The following is a 20,299-nucleotide window of genomic DNA, read 5'->3' as shown; positions in this document are numbered from 1 at the left end:
TAAGGTCGGTTACCAAGCCAAGCAATGAATGCAAAGTGAATGTTATGTATCGAGAGAATGATTTTATACACAGGTTATGTGTATGATATTTTGTACACGAGATATGTGTACGGTTACTAAGATTTATGAAAATGGTTTTGTACACGAGATATGTGTACTGTATTTAAATCTTGTGGTCTATCAAAATGATGAATTTTATTGCTTATGATAAACCTATGAACTCACCAACCTTTTGATTGACACTTGAAAGCATGTTTATTCTCAGGTATGAAAGAAATCTTCCGCTGTGCATTTGCTCATTTTAGAGATATTACTTGGAGTCATTCATGGCATCTTTCAAAAGACGTTGCATCCGAGTCGTTGAGTTCAACAAGATTATTATTAAGTCATTGATAGTTTGATATATTATGAAATGGTATGCATGCCGTCAACTTTCGATGTAATGAAAGTTTGTCTTTTAAAAACGAATGCAATGTTTGTAAAATGTATCATATAGAGGTCAAATACCTCGCGATGAAATCATATGTTATTGTATTCGTCCTTATGGATTAGGACAGGTCTTTACACTGTGAAACCACTCCCTTGCGGACCCTTGTAAAACCATAGAAAACACTCTACATGCAACCGGTTTATCCCAATTATAAGTGCTTACCACCCCTTCAAATCGCTGCAAAAAATCCAAGGGATCAGTTAACCCTGAGTAAACTCCCAATGTCGCTGGCACAATTGGCGGTGTAACAATTGGATAATCAGAAATATGTTAGACAAACTTGTCTGCAGCAGTGGTAATTTCAGTAGCCTTTTTTGTGCGAGTATCAGTATTGTCCGCGCAAAACTTGGCGATCATATCTTGCAAAAAATTCGGTTGTTCAAACTTATGTTGCATTGACTTAGGCGCAATGCTTCTAAAAGCATCCGCTAAAAAATGTTGAGCATTTTCTCTGCGAACAGCATCAGATGCTTCACCCGCATCCTCATGCCGAGGGAAAGGTGTTGGTGGTCGCCTTCGTTTAACATGTGGAATTTTTACAAATTCCTCTGCATTGTCCGAATCATCAGAAAACTCACTTTCTTCTCTTGGCGCTTTCGCAGTCTTCGAATTATAAACAGAATTTAGGATAACACGTTCATCCGCACCATCGCTCTCACTATCGCGATGATCAATGACTAAGCGATCAGCCTGTGATCCAGAATCATTCAACGGCCATAAGTAAGTTCGCGGTACGCGAGATTCGCGACAATCTTTTCTAGCTTGTTCAATAGCGGTGCCAAGTATTTTGTCTGCTTTTCCAGGCAAAATCCTTAATCGCTTGCCATCAGCGACAGTTTCTTCTCGATGTTGCTGCAAATTCCTGCGCGCGACCAATTTTTCAGCAGCAACCTTTAGTTGCGAATCAGCGTTAACAGGATTGCCACTAGGCGCTTTAGCTAGCGATTCTTTCCCTGAACTACCCGCGATAGTATTAACGTTTGCCTGCGTACTACTTGACAAGGCATTTTGCAAATCATTAACCAACGCATCATCATTTACGGAACTTCCTGTTTGTTTCGTGTTAGCTGCCATTTTCAACGATCAAATCAGCTAATACGCTTCAGCTACTTCCTGTAAATCATCGGAACAATACACGATTTAAATTAAACCAAGCAGTTGATTGTTTGACAGCACAAAACAAAAAATTTCAAGTTTAATTCGTAAAACGTGTCCCACGGATGGCGCCAATTGATCAATCCCTAATTAATGAGTTACTTAATTACGGATTGAGTGCAATGAGATTACGGAGGATGTGATGTTTGATGATTATTTTGGGCCCCGATGATCGTCTTTCACTTTATCAATCAAGTGATCAACCACCCCGACCCGGTCTTGATTGTCAATTAGCATGATTCACCTTAGCGCCATGTAGAAATCCCTTGGGCAAGATCACAAGTGAAAATCACAAAAGCTTGGGCAAATGGCAGAGAATCAACAACCTATAAATGAGAGGCCATGCTCTCTATTTATAGAATTCGAAATATCCGCGGTCTGCGGACTGCTTAACTATTCGCGGAAACTAAGCGGATTAAACCGCAGTCTTTTATTAAAGCGGAAACATAACCGCTGTACTCATTTTCAGCGAATATTTCATAACTTTGGATTATAGCTCGCGTAATTCTGCTCTTGGCTTTTAGCAAATAAAACATACATATACAATGCTATGTATATGATCAACAATCATTCCCCTTATTCTAGAATAAAAAGAAGTCATTTCTCTACTCCGAGTGAAACACCTCAATATTAGAAGAAATCATCCTCTCAGTGTTCTATGAATAGAGAGATTGCTTCCGAATGAACCTCCGACCAATAAGTAAGTTAAAAAAAGTGTGAGACGTCATGAAATAGTAGAATCAAATTTTCACGAGTTTTAAATCTATCTGAAGTTCAATTTAGACTTTAAACAATAGTTAAGTTGTCAATAAATCGATTGCTAGAGTAATGACCTGTTCATATGACAATATTTTAAATAGATAAAATTAAAATACTTAATATTACCAAAAATTCATAATTCTAAAATTGGATATATTAAGATATAGATAGAGATATATGAATGATGAAGAAGATGATGATATTATTTTGGTAGAAAAAAACATGAAAAACAAGAAATAAAGCATAAGAGTCCAATTGTCCACAAAAGTTTAATCTTCATCCCCTACCTCTACGATCAGTCCAATTTTAATTCCCGTTCCATTTTATTCTTTTCTTTTTTTCAGTTCTAATTTCTATTACAAATCCCAATTTTGCTGCAACAGCCTACCTAGGGCAATATTATATCATATAATTCATGAATAACATGGCTGCCCTTGAAACCCTAAGACCAATAATTCACGGCCAATTCCATTTAAATCACTCTAATTACAACAATTCAAAACATTCTTACAGGTACACCTCTTTCCGTGATAGATTTCGTGTTCTACACCAAAATTCAAATGTTTTCGTTACTAAATCATCGTTATCGTTATCATCTCGCTCAAATATGTCTAATTCATGTGGTCTAGGGTTAGGGTTTCTGAAATTGCATGAAAGTAATAAAAGAATTAATAGAATTCACGTGAATAATAGTTCCTGTGAACATGATACAGAATCATCTTCATCTTCATCATCATCATCTTCATCATCTTCAGGTGAAAAGAGTGAAAGTGAGAGTAATAAAGTGAGTAAAAAGAGAGATAAAGGGGATAAGAAAGGTAAGGGAGGAGGTTGGGGTTGGGGAAAAAACGTTGGAAAATGGCGTTGGCAACCGATAATTCAAGCGCAAGAGATCGGTGTGTTGTTGTTGCAGTTAGGAATTGTTATGTTTGTTATGAGGTTACTTAGGCCAGGGTTACCATTGCCAGGTTCGGAACCTAGGGTTCCGACTACGTTTGTAAGCGTTCCGTATAGTGATTTCTTGAGTAAGGTTAGTGGTAATCAGGTGCAAAAGGTTGAGGTTGATGGTGTGCATATAATGTTTAAGCTGAAGCAAGACCAAGTTAATGCGGAAAGTGAAATTAGTGGTGGTGGTAGTAGTAGTAGTAGTAGTAAAATGCAGGATTCAGAGCTGTTGTTGAGGAGTGTTGTACCTACGAAGAGAATCGTGTATACAACGACTCGTCCTAATGATATTAAGACTCCATATGAAAAGATGCTTGAGAATAATGTTGAGTTTGGGTCTCCTGATAAGAGGTCTGGTGGGTTCTTAAACTCTGCGTTGGTAAGTACCATTTTCGTATGCTTGCAGGATTATGCTATAGTTAGATTAGTTACTTATGAAGATTGCATATTAGTTTAATTTAGATAGTGAATAGTGATGTGAAAGCATGTCATCACATTTGCACAATTACCATTTGTGTTCAGTTTTAAAAGCTTAATTAACTACTATTGATGGCTAAATTTGTATTCAGTACTCAATTATTCTTGTAATTTGGGACCAAGATACCCTCGCCTTTGAGCATCCATCTTGTTTATCTTAAATACGATTCGATAATTTTTTCACAGGTCAATAATGTCATCTACAGGAGTAAACTCTGAATTTCTTATTTGGCTTTGCGTATTGCTTTTAATATTGTTTATCACTAACACATATTTTTGCTTTAATTGAAGACGCTAACATCGTATATAAAAGACTAGGAGGGTTTAGTATTTCTTTAAGATTGTAGAAATCCTGAAGTGGTATTTGTTTTAGAATTTATACGTGTTCAACAGAACTGATATAACTAAGCATATTGTGAAGTAATGTTTATTGCTAGTAACGTACATGATACAAATCGACAGAGCCCATTCCACTAGCTTTGGTAACCAATTAACCATACGATACTTATTATGCAATGCATATACTCAACTGACATAACATATCATGTTTGGTTTTATGTTTCTGTTAGCCCGTATCTACAGATTTCTAATATTTTAACTTAATCTTGCAGATAGCATTGTTTTACGTTGCTGTATTAGCAGGGCTACTTCATCGTTTCCCTGTAAACTTTTCTCAGGTGATCAATCATCAACATTTACAAATTACAGTCGGTATTTTTCAATGAGTGTTTGATCATTAACTTGATTTTGTTGACAGAGTACTCCTGGTCAGCTAAGAAACCGCAAGTCAGGTGGTTCTGCTGGGTCAAAAGTGTCTGAACAAGGTGAGGGAATTACATTTGCAGACGTTGCTGGTGTCGATGAGGCAAAGGAGGAGCTTGAGGAAATTGTAGTAAGTTCATAGCCTCTAGTTATTATAAAATATTACAACACACTTTGTTTTCAAGTGCTTCCTTCTAATTTGCTATTTCTTTTATATGATATTTAAAAAAATATATAAAAAAATAAAAAATAGGAATTTCTCAGAAATCCAGAGAGATATATACGACTTGGTGCTCGCCCTCCTCGAGGTGTCCTCTTGGTGAGTTTAATAATCTTATATTGCTTATTTTATTTCATCCTTTTTATGCTATTTTCTGCTCTAAATCATTAATACAGTTATTGATTTTGTTAAAATGTGTCTTAATGGAAATGTAATATGTGAAATGGCTTTGTTTAATTTACAGGTTGGTCTACCTGGGACAGGTAAGACGCTTTTGGCGAAGGCTGTGGCCGGGGAAGCTGAAGTGCCGTTTATTAGTTGTTCTGCAAGTGAGTTTGTAGAACTTTATGTGGGCATGGGAGCATCACGTGTCCGAGATCTATTTGCTAGGGCAAAAAAGGAAGCACCTTCAATCATATTTATAGATGAGGTTTGTATTTAAGCTTTCTGAGTATATATGATTTTTGGTTACATTAATTTAACTCATTTTTTATTTGCAGATTGATGCTGTAGCCAAGAGTCGTGATGGTAGGTTTCGCATTGTCAGCAATGATGAGCGAGAACAGACTTTGAATCAACTCCTCACTGTACGATGTCAACAGTTAATCTTAGTCAACGCTGTATTCTAGTCTTCTAAAGATGGCAAAAAGAGTGGGTTGAGCTGGGTAATGGGATGAAATGGGTTTGGGTTAAAACAGGCTAGTTTCTATAACACATCAATAGCTACGTGTTTAGTCGTGTTAGCCCTGAGGTTGACTCACAAGTTTCTTCATGCCTTAAGGATTTTGTAATAACCAGTCATAAGGTATCATAGATCATAGATTATTAATAATATAAGATTTGAAAATCAGATATATTAACCTAATTACAATGGTTATGTTATCTAAACTATTATCTGCTTTACCTGCAAATGGTTCTCTTTCAAAAAGTTGTATTAGTTTTTTTTTATGGGCATTATAGTTTTCCTAATAAGGTACGTATATAATTACTCTAGTTATTTAGATCTAACTATGAAAGGACAAAATCTAAGCGGGTCAACACAACCCAATTTGGCTCATTGCGACGAACAAATTCTTTGGCACATCATATCTTCAAGCTTTCAGATATCTTGTTTAGGTCAAACAATCCTCGAAGACTTGTGAAATTTCACAAGTTGACCCAATATCTGTCTTTAGGCCAAATTCCTTTTAGTGTATTCTGATATTGGTTTACTAATATATGCGTTTCTTATTACCTTGCAGGAAATGGATGGATTTGACAGTAATTCCGCTGTAATTGTTCTCGGAGCGACTAACCGTGCTGATGTATTAGATCCAGCACTTCGTCGACCGGGGAGATTTGATCGTGTGGTTATGGTCCGTCTTTTTCTCTCTTTTGGTACTCATCATTATACTTTTTTTTTACTGTTCTCCCAAAGTTCACATATTTCTGTATGTTCATGTTTTGTCTTGAATGGTTGTTTTTTAGGTAGAAACACCCGATAGGGTCGGAAGACAAGCTATTTTGAATGTGCATGTTTCCAATAAGGAGCTCCCTTTGGCAGAAGATGTTGATCTTTCCCAAATTGCTTCCATGACGACTGGTTTCACCGGGTAACCAAACTTAAATGACAATGGTTTATGAAACATCTTATACATGTTTACCTTAATAAGGAGTATATATTTGCACTTGAGCTGCGATTATTTTATTTGGACTTGCAGGGCAGACCTTGCAAATTTGGTAAATGAAGCAGCTTTGTTGGCAGGAAGACAAAATAAAGTGGTTGTGGAGAAACTGGACTTCATCCACGCAGTTGAACGCTCAATAGCAGTAATTCTCATCTAACTCTGTAAATGGAGGTGGCAGTTTTTGCCCATTTTTAAGTAATTGGGGGGATTTGGTTGCAGTTCTTTTCGAACTGGTTAAGTGGGTAGTATTTACTTCGTCTAGCTAAATTGGAATTGGCCGAAAGTTGCTTAAACTGTATTAAATTGCACAAATATTTTCAATGTTTGGTTGTTTTTTTCATTGTTTTTGACATTTTGCATTTCCTAACAATATGGTCCTTACGCACATATCTAGTTGAAGGTCAATCCAATAGGGCTCAAACAAATGACCTGATCAGACCTGGACCACGTTTTGACCCGTTACCAAAAAGTATACACTCACTGTAATTGATAAGGCACATTACCTGTCCAACTAGATTTTCTTCTGCACATCGAGACTATATCCTAGTTATTCATTCGAATGCGCTTCTGTGTAGAACAGTTTTTATTTATATTTTACACACTTATTTACGTTTTGCGATAAAATAACAGGGGATCGAAAAGAAAACTGCCAAGTTGCAAGGTATCGAGAAAGCAGTGGTTGCCCGTCATGAAGCTGGTCATGCAGTTGTAGGCACTGCTGTTTCCAAACTTCTTGCAGGTCAACCAAGGGTCGAGGTTAGAAATCTTAAACACAAAACTTTTCATTTATGTAATTCAGCGAACAATTACTCACCACCAATAAGATTATGTCTAGTTTACCCTGACAATTTTTTTTTTTTAATAATATTAGAAACTAAGCATATTGCCAAGGTCAGGAGGGGCATTGGGATTTACGTACACTCCTCCAACAACTGAGGATAGATATTTGCTATTTGTCGACGAATTAAGAGGACGTTTGGTCACCCTTCTCGGAGGACGTGCTGCCGAAGAAATTATTTACTCTGGCCGTGTGTCAACGGGTGCACTTGATGACATACGACGAGCCACCGACATGGCTTACAAAGCTATTGCTGAATATGGTCTTAATCCCTCTATAGGGCCGATTTCGATGACAACACTTTCAAATGGTGGCATGGATGATTCTGGAGGATCGGGTTTTGGAAGGGATCAGGTTTTATTTTTTTTCTGATTCGTGTTCTTCGACATCTTTGAATGTCTTATTGATGTGGAGCGTTTACATATTATATAGGGGCATCTAGTGGATCTTGTTCAAGGAGAAGTTAAGTTGATGCTTCAATCTGCGTTGGACGTTGCAGTGTCTGTCATGCGTGCTAATCCTACTGTTTTGGAGGGTCTCGGTGCCTATCTTGAAGGTAATGCTCTACTACTACTTGTATGAGTCTAGTGTATGTTTGGATGTGAGCCTTTTGGAGCTTTTAAGAGCTTTTATGTTTTATGAAAAAGATCATTATCTAATCTAAAGCTTCGTTTGGTTAAAAAGTTTAAAACTTTTAGACTCAGGGAAAAAGCTAAAAGCTAATAGCTACTAGCGTTTGAGAAAAAGCTCCTAGCTTTTTTTGTCTTTGTACTCTTTTTTTAACAGTTCCAACTACTCTTTTAAACACTTAAATGCTTCTAAAAAGCTGCCAGCTAGTTTTACCAAACATGCCCTACTTACTACCAGTGTGGCAGAACTCGGAATTACTTGGCGTCTTGGCGAGTACTCGGTTTTTTCAACTAGGGAAGTAGTCAGAGAGTAGTTGGTCAAACTTGGTCAAAATCAGTCAAACTCGGTATTACTCGTAAAATTGGTCAAAATTACCCAAACTCGTAATTACTTGGAAAATCGGTCAAAACCTGGCGAAACTCGGTCAAAGTCAAACTTGATCAACTCGGTCAAAGTCAAACTTGATCAACGTTCTCTACTCCTTGAGTAGAGATTTTTGCAACCTTGCTTACTACTTGTTTGGTGCTTTACTAGAGAATACATTTTGTTTTTTGTTTACATTTTGGGTACTCGTAGAAAAAGAGAAAGTTGATGGAGAAGAGTTGCAAGAATGGTTGAAGTTAGTGGTGGCTCCCGAAGAACTTGCTGATTTTGTTAGAGGCACACAAGCGACATTTCTGCCACTACAGTCAGCATCACCTCAACTGAATCAACTACTGTAACACGAAACACAACACAACATTGTCCGACTCTTGTACATTTAAATAGCCGGGTAATGTGGATATAACAAACATATACAGTTGACTCGTGTTCTGTAGTTTCAGATTCATGGAATTATATATTTTTTCTGTGTCAATATTTAGCCATTCCAGCTAGTTGGGAATCAAAGGCTGTGTGGTTGTACGTATACAACACCACATTTGTAATTTTCTGTGACTTTTTAGCAGTAAAATCATACCTTTCAGATGATTAAAGTCGCGTCTTTGACTTTGTACACTCTCGCGTAGTCTCCAGTTTTTTCGGAACTCAGAGTAAATGTATAATTATCATGCCGGTAGTTACATATCTTTGTTGGTACGCTTAGTTACAGAATTATTTCTTTTCCCATTAAGCGCCTCACAAATCATAGTTATGAATGAGTTGACAACCAACCCTTGTGATTTATAATTCATAGTTAATGGTGTCACTCGTTAAAAATCTCCAAAAATTTTATACAATCCACTAGTGTCACTAGTTTAAAACTCATTTTTTTTTACATCGCATATATTAGTCTACCACTGGACAATACTTAGCTTGTATATTTACTGTTTGACATACAATGTAACCGGTGTTGTAATAACATTATCTGTAAAAACATAGTTAAACAGAAGCCAAAAAGTTCTAAACATATTGAACGCTATGTTGCTATTAGTATAATGCCTGGACCATCTTTCAAATCCCACTTCCAGAAGAACCTTTGTAGAGGATCGAAGACGTCTGGGAAAGACATCATGATGGTGATAAAAGTATGACATGTGATATGCCTTATACTCCTATATCTTTCAAAAGTACCATTCGAAGTGCCTTATTTTGGAAGATCTACTTCATATATTTACTAGCAAATGACGGCAACAAAGACATGCAAGACATCTACTTCGCAAATTTACTAATTGTATGATAGCTTATATTAAAATGTATTGCTATAATAATTAATCATACACTTAACTAATAAATATTTACGTGATATAGTCATATTTGACACCATAATTATTTAGTATTCACTTCCAATTAATTAATTAAGTTTATTTTTCTAATTAACACATAAGTTTTCTTTAATTATAATTTAATTAACTGTTAACATATAACTCGGAAAACCTTATTCTATTAATTAAAAAAATAACATAATCTAGTTACAGAGTATATATGATCCTTTATGTCTTTAGTGACCTATTCTTACACCACCACCACCATCAACAAAATTCAATACCACATGAGTGGTGTATGAGAGAGGTGAGATGTAGACAATCATTCTCCTATCCGAGAATAAACACAAGTCATTTCTCCACCCATAGTGGAACACTCTCAAATGTAGAGAAAGTTATCACTCTTTATTCGAAGGATAAAGAGATTGCTTACGAGTTGACCTCCGGCTAATAAGTAGGAAATTTACAAAAAAAAAAAAAATAGTAAATTAAAATAAAAAATAAAAATGAGACGCCACGAAATGGTAGAATCAAATTTTCATGAATTTTAAAGTATTGAATAATAATAATAATAATAATAATAATAATAATAATAATAATAATAATAATAATAATAATAATAATAATAATAATAATAATAATACATCTAATATTTTTTCACAGATAAACTATGATTTAAGGAGTAACCATTCTTATTATTAATTGCTAATTATTAATTATTATTATTAATATTTTTTTTGTTATAATGAAGATTATAAACCATTGATATATATTTCCTTGTTTTTGTTATTGTGTTAGATTTTTGATTAGTTATTAATATTAATACATAGTTTCCTTATTTATTAATATTAATATAATTTATTTTTTCCTTATTTAGTTTAAATAATTATAATAATAATTTAATAATAATAATGTATAATTTTCTTATTTATTAAATTAATATGGCGGTTTCACATAAGCAAACTTAATATAGTTGCGCCACGTAAGCAGAAAAATCTTATTTTATATAATGTATAGATAGATAGATAAATGGATAGATATACAGATAGATAGATCAGATTTTATTAAATTAATCAATTTTTCATTCACTTTTTACTCCAATAAATTTATAATATTTTCTATTATTAATGGCAGGCTATTTTCCTAAATACTTAATTAATATTCCGATTAACGCACACATATGTCACGGACTTATCTCGATAAGCTCACCGTGCGGCACTTAGTCTCTACTAAGTCAGCCTAGCTCGGACCTTCTAATGATTCAAGTGACTAAAAGAGAACAAAATAGAGAACAAGTGGGAACTTAAAGAAAATGCTTATATTGATTATGTAAGCTTTACAAGAGAGAATACTTGAGTTTTGAGGTATGGTGTGCCAAATGAGACCACCCCTATTTATACTACTCCTAACACAAAATGGATGGCTAAGATTAATCTAAATCAATGGTTAGGATCTAAGTACTAGAAACTTCAAGTATATACATGGAGATAGATATTTCCATGAACATTCCATACCATTCTATGGAAGAACTCATGGGAAAGTTCTAGGGATCTTCCATGATGTTCTTGGGCCTTTCATGAGGTTCTTGGGTTAAAACTCTTAATTGGGTCGTAATCTTAGTGGGTTGGGCCACAAACTTATTAGGTTGTGACATTCTCCCCCACCTAAGCTCGCGACGTCCTCGTCGTGTGATCCTCGTGATACTTCTTGATTTTGTCTGTGAACTGCCACAATAAGTCTTCGGCTTCCCAGCTTGCTTCACTATCAGGCAAGTTACGCCACTTAACTAGGTATTCTCTATAGCTCGGCACACCTCGTCTCCGTACCGTTCGATGCAACAAGATATCTTCCACTTCACGATCGAACGAAGTCGCAACTGCCATTGGTGCTCGTTTGGAAACTCCTCGTTCTGGGTCTTCCTCGTCCCCATGATAAGGTTTTAGAAAACTTACGTGGAAGACTGGATGAATCTTTAACTTGGGTGGTAGTTGAACTCGATAAGATACATTCCCAACACGTCCAATTACCGGGAATGGGCCTTCATATCTCCGGATCAATCCTTTGTGCACCTTCCTAAATGTTTTGAATTGTTGAGGTAAAAGCTTCACCATCACTTGGTCCCCAACTTTAAACTCAGCATGTCTTCTTTTCTCATCCGCCCATTTCTTCATTTTCTTGGCCGCCTTATCTAGTGATGCTCGCGCCAAGTCGGCTTTTTCATGCCACTCCTTCATTATTCTATAAGCGGCTGGGCTGCTTCCATCATATGAAGCGGCCAAAGCATTCGAGGTCAAAGGTTGGCGTCCTGTCACCAACTCAAAAGGACTCTTCCCCGTGGACTCACTCCTTTGCATGTTATAAGAGAACTGAGTAATATCAAGGAGCTTAGCCTAATCATGTTGATTTGCACTTACATAGTGTCGAAGATAGAGCTCCAATAGTGCATTCACCTTTTCCGTTTGTCCGTCCATTTGGGGATGAAAACTCGTGGAGAAATTCAAGTCCGTCCCCATGATCTTGAACAACTCCGTCCAAAAACGCCCTGTGAACCTCGGATCTCGATCACTTACTATCACATGCGGTATCCCCCAATACTTCACCACATTCTTGAAAAATAGTTTTACGGTTTCATCCGCGGTAACTTCGGATGATGCGGCTATGAAGGTACCATACTTAGAAAACCGGTCTACCACGACTATAATACTCCCACACCCTTCTGACTTGGGTAAGCAAGTAATGAAGTCCATGAAAACACTCTCCCATGGTCCTTTCGGTGTAGGTAGCGGCTGTAATAGTCCTCTTGGTTGGCGTTGCTCTATCTTGTCTTGTTGACATATTAGGCATGTCCGCACGTACGTCTCTATGTCGTCTTCCATCCTTGGCCAATAATAAGTGCCTTCTACTAATGCCAGCGTCCTCTTGATACCTGGATGACTAGCCCACTTTGAATCATGACACTCCTTCAAGATTGTCCGTCTAAGATCACCCCACTTAGGCACATATAACCGGTCTTCTTTGGTGAATAATAGATCACCCTTGAGCCAAAATCTTCGCGTTTTCCCATCTCGAGCCAATTCAACAAGGTTTTTGGCTATAGGATCATGCTCTAATCCCTCCTTTATACGATCTTGAAGGAAGAATTGTGGTTTTGTGATTGCTGCAAACTCCGTCTTACGACTTAGGGCATCAGCTACCACATTGGCTTTCCCAGGCTTATACTCCAACACATAGTCAAATTCGGCTAGGAAGTCTTGCCAACGAGCTTGTTTGGGACTCAACTTATTTTGGGTTTGAAAATAACTCGTTGCCACATTATCCGTCTTGATCACGAACCTTGATCCCAAAAGATAATGCCTCCATGTCCTCAAACAATGAACCACCGCCGTCATCTCCTTCTCCTACACAGTGTACTTCCTCTTCGTCTCATTAAGTTTTCGACTTTCGAACGCGATCGGGTGACCCTCTTGCATTAGAACTCCTCCAATAGAAAAGTCCGATGCGTTTGTGTGTAACTCGAACGGAATGGTCACATCCAGAATTCTCAACACTGGTTCTTCCATGACCGCTCTTTTCAACTCTTCGAATGCTGCTTGACATTTCTCATCCCACAACCAAGCTTTGTTCTTCTTTAACAATTCTGTCAATGGAGCCGCTTTCGCCGAGTATCCCTTGATAAAATGACGATAGTAGTTTACTAAACCAAGGACGGATCGTAAATCAGTCACCTTCGTTGGTGCCTCCCACTCTTGAATTGCCTTAACCTTAGCCTTGTCCATGAGTAATTTCCCATTTTTAATTCGATGTCCAAGAAAATCCACCTCCTCTAATCCGAATGAACATTTCTCTAGCTTCACATACAACTCGTTGTCCCTTAGTACTTGGAATACTTGCTTCAAGTGCCTCAAATGATCTTCCATGGTGTCGCTATACACGACTATGTCATCCAAGTACACCACGACAAACTTGTCGAGGAACGGGTGGAATAATTTGTTCATCAAAGTACAAAATGTGGCAGGGGCATTGGTTAAACCAAAGGGCATGACTAGGAATTCATAAGCACCATACCTCGTCAAACATGTGGTCTTAGCCTCATCTCCTTCGGCAATTCGGACTTGATAATATCCCGATCTCAAGTCTAACTTGGAGAAGTATCTCGCCTTCCCAAGTTGATCGAACAAATCAGCAATAAGTGGGATTGGGTATTTGTTCTTGATAGTTACCTTGTTGAGTGCCCGATAATCTATACACATCCGTAAGGACCCATCCTTCTTTCTTTGAAATATCACCGGAGCACCATACGGGGATTTTGACGGTCGGATGTATCCCACATCCAGCAACTCCTTGAGTTGTCTTCGTAACTCCTCCAACTCGGGTGGTGGCATTCTGTATGGGGCTTTGGAAGGTGGTTTTGATCCCGGCTCCAACTCGATCACATGGTCAACCTCCCTCCTATGTGGTAACTTCTTTGGTAACTCCTTGGGCATGACATCCTTAAACTCATCAAGGACCTTCTCAATTTCCTTGGGTACCTCTAGTTTTCCCTTATCTTCGACCGTCTCTTGCTTTGCTACCGCTAAATAGCATGTCTCATTCTTGCTGTACCCATTCTTGAATTGCAAGGCCGAAAGTGACTTGGATGCACTCTTACTTCCACGTTCGGTTGACACCATACAAGTCTTCTCACCATCTAAGATACACAGTGAGTTAGTGAACGGTATAGGGAAACCGCGTACCTTGTCTAGGAACTCCATCCCAAGTACTAACTTGAAGTCATCTATAGGCACGACCGATAGATCAATCGTTCCTTCCCATTCTCCAATCTTCACTTGCACATCTTTAGCCACCCCACTAATCGGTTTAGCATTCGCGTTCACCATCTTCATCATTTCGCCCTCCTTTATCTCTTTAATCCCCAATCTCTTAGCTTCCTCGATGGAGACAAAGTTATGAGTAGCTCCCGTATCTACCAAAGCTCGTACCCAGTTTCCTCGAACATAAACTTCCACAAATTGGAGTCCTTTAGCCATTACCTTGGGTACCTCCACCTTGGCCTTGATAGTGTTGAGTATTTGCATCGATCCCATGCACACATCTTCATCCTGACAACCCGCCTTTTGAGCTTCCATAGCATGAAGGCTAGCTTTCTTCAGACAATCTCAGGCTCTATGCGGTCCATCACATATGAAACATCCATCATTCTTGTAAGAAGTTTTTATGCTCTTGTTATTCCCGGTTGGTGGCTTACGTGTATTATCATTCCTTGATTGGGCGGGCTTATCTCCCCCACCTTTCTCATGGCTCACCTTCTTATCTTTTGACTTGAACGAATCTTTCTTATTAGCATGGTCGACTAGTGCCTCCGCTTGAGCAATTGCGGTGGCAAGGTCTTGGACTCCTCGTCTCTCCAGCTCCGTTTTAGCCCAAGGTTGCAAACCATCGAGAAAATAGAAGAGAAGAATATCATCGGGAATATCTGGGACCTCAAGGCTAAGGTTCGTGAATTCTTTAATATACTCCTGAATTGTCCCGGAATGATGTAATTTACGTAGACGACTCATCGCATCCTTTTGAGCATTTTTGGGGTAGAATTGATTCTTAAGTTCAGTAAGGAAATCATCCCAAGTATCAATAGTAACCGTACCTTTCTCGATATCTCCATATCGACGACGCCACCATAATGCTGCGGTATCCTTCAGGTAACGGGTTGCCGTCTTGATCTTCATTGCATCATCCACTATGTTGACTCCCTCCAAGTATTGTTCCATCTCCCATATAAAATCATCAACCGCTCAGGCTTCCCGCTTCCCTACGAACGGTAACGGCTTGGGAACATCCACCTTCGGAGCATTGGATCCAGTGTTGCCACCCCCACTAGCCATGAATCTCAAACAAGAGTTCATGTTGGTTTGTAAATCCACGAGGCGTTGGTGAATAGTGGAGACCTCCCCCTCCATTTCGCCTCGCAACTTCATAATCTCACCCATGAGCGTACCCCTTAAGTCATGGATCTCACATCTGATGTCAACGTCTAGCACGTTGATTGCACTCTTGCAATCATCTTTCAATTCGTCAAAGTCCCCGTCCAAACCATCCAAACGTTGGTGGACATCTTCGACCTTTGCTTTCACGTCGTCCATGGATGTCTCTACATCCATGATCCTCTTGTCCAAGTTTGCGACAAAGTCTTTGGACGTACCTCGGTTCTTCATGGCTCCTTGGCGAGTCTCTACCCGGCCACGAGTCTCATCACCCATCACACCACTTGTTGCGCTCACATTCTTCTCGGTCTCGATTGCCATCTCCTTGAATCGACCTTACTCTTGATACCAAATGTCACGGACTTATCTCGATAAGCTCACTGTGCGGCACTTAGTCTTACTAAGTTAGCCTAGCTCGGACCTTCTAATGATTCAAGTGACTAAAAGAGAACAAAATAGAGAACAAGTGGGAACTTAAAGAAAATGCTTATATTGATTATGTAAGCTTTACAAGAGAGAATACTTGAGTTTTGAGGTGTGGTGTGCCAAATGAGACCACCCCTATTTATACTACTCCTAACACAAAATGGATGGCTAAGATTAATCTAAATCAATGGTTAGGATCTAAGTACTAGAAACTTCAAGTATATACATGGAGATAGATATTTCCATGAACATTCCATACCATTCCATGGAAGAACTCATGGGAAAGTTCTAGGGAGCTTCCATGATGTTCTTGGGCCTTCCATGAGGTTCTTAGGTTAAAAATCTTAATTGGGTCGTAATCTTAGTGGGTTGGGCCACACACTTATTGGGTTGTGACACATAGTTATGATCATATTCTAATATGAATATATTTGTTGTCATCGAATTGTATATTTGTATGTATACACAAAAGTTGTAACAGACTAGTCAGTTAAGTGATTTTGAGAATGTAGGTTTATACGTTACGACTTATTTTTATTACAAGGTGTGACTTTTGATAATATTAAGTTTAAAAAATATCTAACATTGAATTATCAAAAGGATATCTGTTAAGTTGAATAATCCATCGAATATCGATATGAATGGATGAATTAAAATTAAATTGATATGAAAATAGATATGTATATAGATGCTACTTTGGTTAATAGATATGGATGTGGATACGACATAACTCGATCTATACCCGATTCATTGTCATTCATATCCGACGTAGTTTGTCGAATTTGATGTTAAACCTTAGTATATGCAAAAGAGGAGTGTTTTGTCAAAAAATGTTTGATTATTGTTAGATTTAGGGTTTCGTGCAATTTCTGGAGGGTTATTTGCAAGGGCGAATTTTAATAGGGGATTCGTAGTCCTTTGAGTTACGAACATTTGGACTTTTTAAACCAAATCAGTATCCCTATGAAGTAGATATTCCCAAAATGCTGAAGACGCACTGAATTTGTGAACTGTCACCGTTTTAGTTTTATCTCTTTCATATAGACTCATAAGTTGATTCAAAATCTCAAATGCTCGCAACCCAAAGAGCAACAATTTCAATTTTATGGTTACATGATATTCTAATCAATTCGCCGTCAATTAAGTATTTTTTTATAAATAAATACGTATATATTTTTTAACAAATTAAAAAATTATATTATACGCAAGAAAAAAATCATTTGATCTTCTGACACCCAAAAATGTTTAAGCTCGACACTGATAATTTGATTACCTATTTTATTAATTTAAAATTTGCAAAGTTTAATTAACAGAATTTGACAAGTAAGCATATATCTCTACCCCTTACAAACCGTGTGGCTTTTTGCCACTTGTCACACACTCATTCACTCACCCTCCATCCTCCTATTTGTCAACATTTTATTGGCTACTTCCATCCAACCTGGCCCACATTTTCTAGCTTACACGTGGCACATCAAAAACCTTTTTCAACACTCCTCCCCATTCGTAACTGCACCAAAACACATTTTAGGGTTTCACAAGCGGAACACAATTCCGCATCATTCAACGATTCGAATTGCTATTGAATCCAATTGCAATTAAGATGGAATAGTAATCGATTTATCTACCAACCACATATTCAAATAAATTGATCAATGATTCATTCATTCGATAGTTTTCTGTCTGCTTCTCATTATCGGTTATCGGTGTACAATAGTCAAACAATTCGTAAGTGTTGTTGTTCATCGCCATAGTTACTGCGCCAGTACTGCATTGGTTAAGGATATTTCGTTTCTTCAACATCAGAGGTATTTTTATTTTTTTTATTAATTTTTCTGGGTGTTCATTGAAATTGCGTGCTTCAATTCATTGTTAATTTCATACATTTTTGATTGCACTCTGATTGTGTTAATTTTATGCTTTATCGTGTGCTACTTCAATCTCCTAATTGCAACTGTTAAGGTTTGTCTTTAATAACACAAGTTTACATTTTTAATTAGGTTAAGTTTATGTTGTTTTGATTAATTTGTAATAAGTAAACAAGTATGCTTCTTGATTTGTTTTAGTTACAGGGAGGGATGATTAAAGTTGCAGGGTTCCGTTTGGTAACACTGTTGTAGATTTTATTGAGCCTAAAAGAAGTGACATCACACGGAGATCATGCTTTTGAAGAAACAATGGTATATATCAAGTAACTTTTGCTATAAGTGATGGTGCTTTTATCAATGCTTTTCCTACAATTATTGGATTAAAGGTTAGTAAAAATTTTGTTTTTTTTTAATTCATATATCTACGTTCATCTTACCATCATGCTCATCCTTATCTATAGTAAATAAAGACTACCGGTCACCCAGGTCATGGAGTTGAAAGATCGGTTACTTTAAGCAAGACTCATTATTTGACCTAATTTTTTGCTTCTTTTTTAGTCTTATATTAGTAGTTCATATGTGTGCAGACTTTCATAGGATTTAAGAGTTTAGGTCAAGTTCTATACAAGGATAGTTATCTACAACTTTCACTGAACATGATCAACCCATCGGTTAGTAAATGGGTCAACATCACCACCATGTCTAAATGATACTAACTGCATTTTCAAGTTTTAGATGTTTGACGTTCTAATATTTTGTAGTTTGAAATACCAGTGGTCAATAGGCTCGAAGCTGTTAACGAAAAGAGGTCTGGAGTGGTGCAGATGGTCAAGTTAGCTGATAAAGAAAGAGATAGTTTAGAGCTTATAACATTCCTGTTAGTTTATATACTTATATTGATTCACTTCTGTTTTTATTAAATGATTAGTGTGATTGATACTGTCAGAGTGTGAATAAAGAAGTAGAAGATTACATGTGTAGAGACCCGTCCTAATCCCTCCGGACGAAGTCCATATCGATTATGAACGATTCATAACAGTTGATTACATCGCGAGGTACTTGACCTCTATATGATACATTTTACAAACATTGTATTCGTTTTTGAAAAGACAATCTTTCATTACATCGAAAGTTGACGGCGTGCATACCATTTTATAATATATCTAACTATAATTGACTTAATAATAATCTTGATAAACTCAACGACTCGAATGCAACATCTTTTGAAATATGTCATAAATGACTCCAAGTAATATCTTTAAAATGAACAATTACACAGCGGAAGACTTCTTTCATACCTGAGAATAAACACGCTTTCAAGTGTCAACCAAAAGGTTGGTGAGTTCATTAGTTTAACATAAATAATCATTTCATAATTTTAATAGACCACAAGATTTCATATTTCCATTTCTCATAAACATACGTCCCATGCATAGAGACAAAAATATCATTCATATGGATTGAACACCTGGTAACCGACATTCACAAAATGCATATAAGAATATCCCCATCATTCCGGGATTCTCCTTCGAACATGATATAAATTTCGAAGTACTAAAGCATCCGGTACTTTGGATGGGGCTTGTTGGGCCCGATAGATCTATCTTTAGAGTTCACGTCAATTAGGGTGTCCGTTCCCTAATTCTTAGATTACCAGACTTAATAAAAAGGGGCATATTCGATTTCGATCATTCAACCATATAATGTAGTTTTGATTACTTGTGTCTATTTCGTAAAAACATTTATAAAAATTGCGCATGTATTCTCAGCCCAAAAATATAAAGGGTAAAAAGGTAAATGAAAACTCACGCATATAAATATTGTAAATTAGTTAATAAAGCATTTGCATGTATTCTCAGCCCAAAAATATATATGTAAAAAGGGAATAATGAAACTCACGCATATAAATATTGTAAAACAGTTAATAAAGCATTTGCATGTATTCTCAGCCCAAAAATGTAAAGAGTAAAAGGGATCAAATGAAACTCACCTAATGTATTTTGTAGTAAAAATACATATGACGACATTAAACAACTGAACAATGCAGGGTTGGCCTCGGATTCACGAACCTATATCATTTGTGTATATTTTAACATATATAATGGTAATCAAATAATTTCACCTATTAGTTATATAATATTTATATTTAGTGTTGTAGTTTATATAGAATTTGTACTAATTCCAATATACATTTTATTTATGTATAATATCTTAAATCATATATTATATATTTTTATTTTGTATATATATAATAAAAATATTAATATGTTCACTATATAATTATAGGTAATATTATTGTATATGTATTAAGTATACTTTTATGTACAAAATCTTTATGTGTTATATTTTAATAATAATAATAATATAATAATAATAATAATAATAATAATAATAATAATAAT

General features: G+C 36.7%; 1 protein-coding gene across 1 annotated transcript; it reads left to right on the top strand.

The window, feature by feature from the left end:
* The first annotated feature begins 2,607 nt into the window (after positions 1-2,607).
* Positions 2,608-9,020, top strand: LOC139855686 (ATP-dependent zinc metalloprotease FTSH 9, chloroplastic-like). The gene is made up of 13 exons (XM_071844935.1): positions 2,608-3,728; positions 4,438-4,503; positions 4,584-4,718; positions 4,842-4,907; positions 5,053-5,238; positions 5,309-5,395; positions 6,050-6,163; positions 6,276-6,400; positions 6,509-6,617; positions 7,106-7,231; positions 7,347-7,667; positions 7,746-7,869; positions 8,520-9,020. Exons 1-13 carry the CDS (start codon positions 2,820-2,822, stop codon positions 8,663-8,665), a joined length of 2,514 nt encoding a protein of 837 aa, XP_071701036.1. The 5' UTR covers positions 2,608-2,819; the 3' UTR covers positions 8,666-9,020.
* The last annotated feature ends 11,279 nt before the right edge of the window (positions 9,021-20,299 follow it).

This window comes from Rutidosis leptorrhynchoides, chromosome 6, assembly GCF_046630445.1.
Source record: "Rutidosis leptorrhynchoides isolate AG116_Rl617_1_P2 chromosome 6, CSIRO_AGI_Rlap_v1, whole genome shotgun sequence".
NCBI lineage: Eukaryota > Viridiplantae > Streptophyta > Magnoliopsida > Asterales > Asteraceae > Rutidosis > Rutidosis leptorrhynchoides.
Note: the sequence above shows the minus strand (reverse complement) of the source record. Positions and strands in the feature narration are given on the sequence as shown.

Coding starts and splice junctions, on each gene's coding strand:
- LOC139855686 (XM_071844935.1), top strand. CDS start 2,820: ATGAATAACATGGCTGCCCTTGAAACCCTAAGACCAATAATTCACGGC. Junction 3,729..4,437: donor GGTTCTTAAACTCTGCGTTG/GTAAGTACCATT, acceptor TTAATCTTGCAG/ATAGCATTGTTTTACGTTGC. Junction 6,164..6,275: donor GATTTGATCGTGTGGTTATG/GTCCGTCTTTTT, acceptor GTTGTTTTTTAG/GTAGAAACACCCGATAGGGT.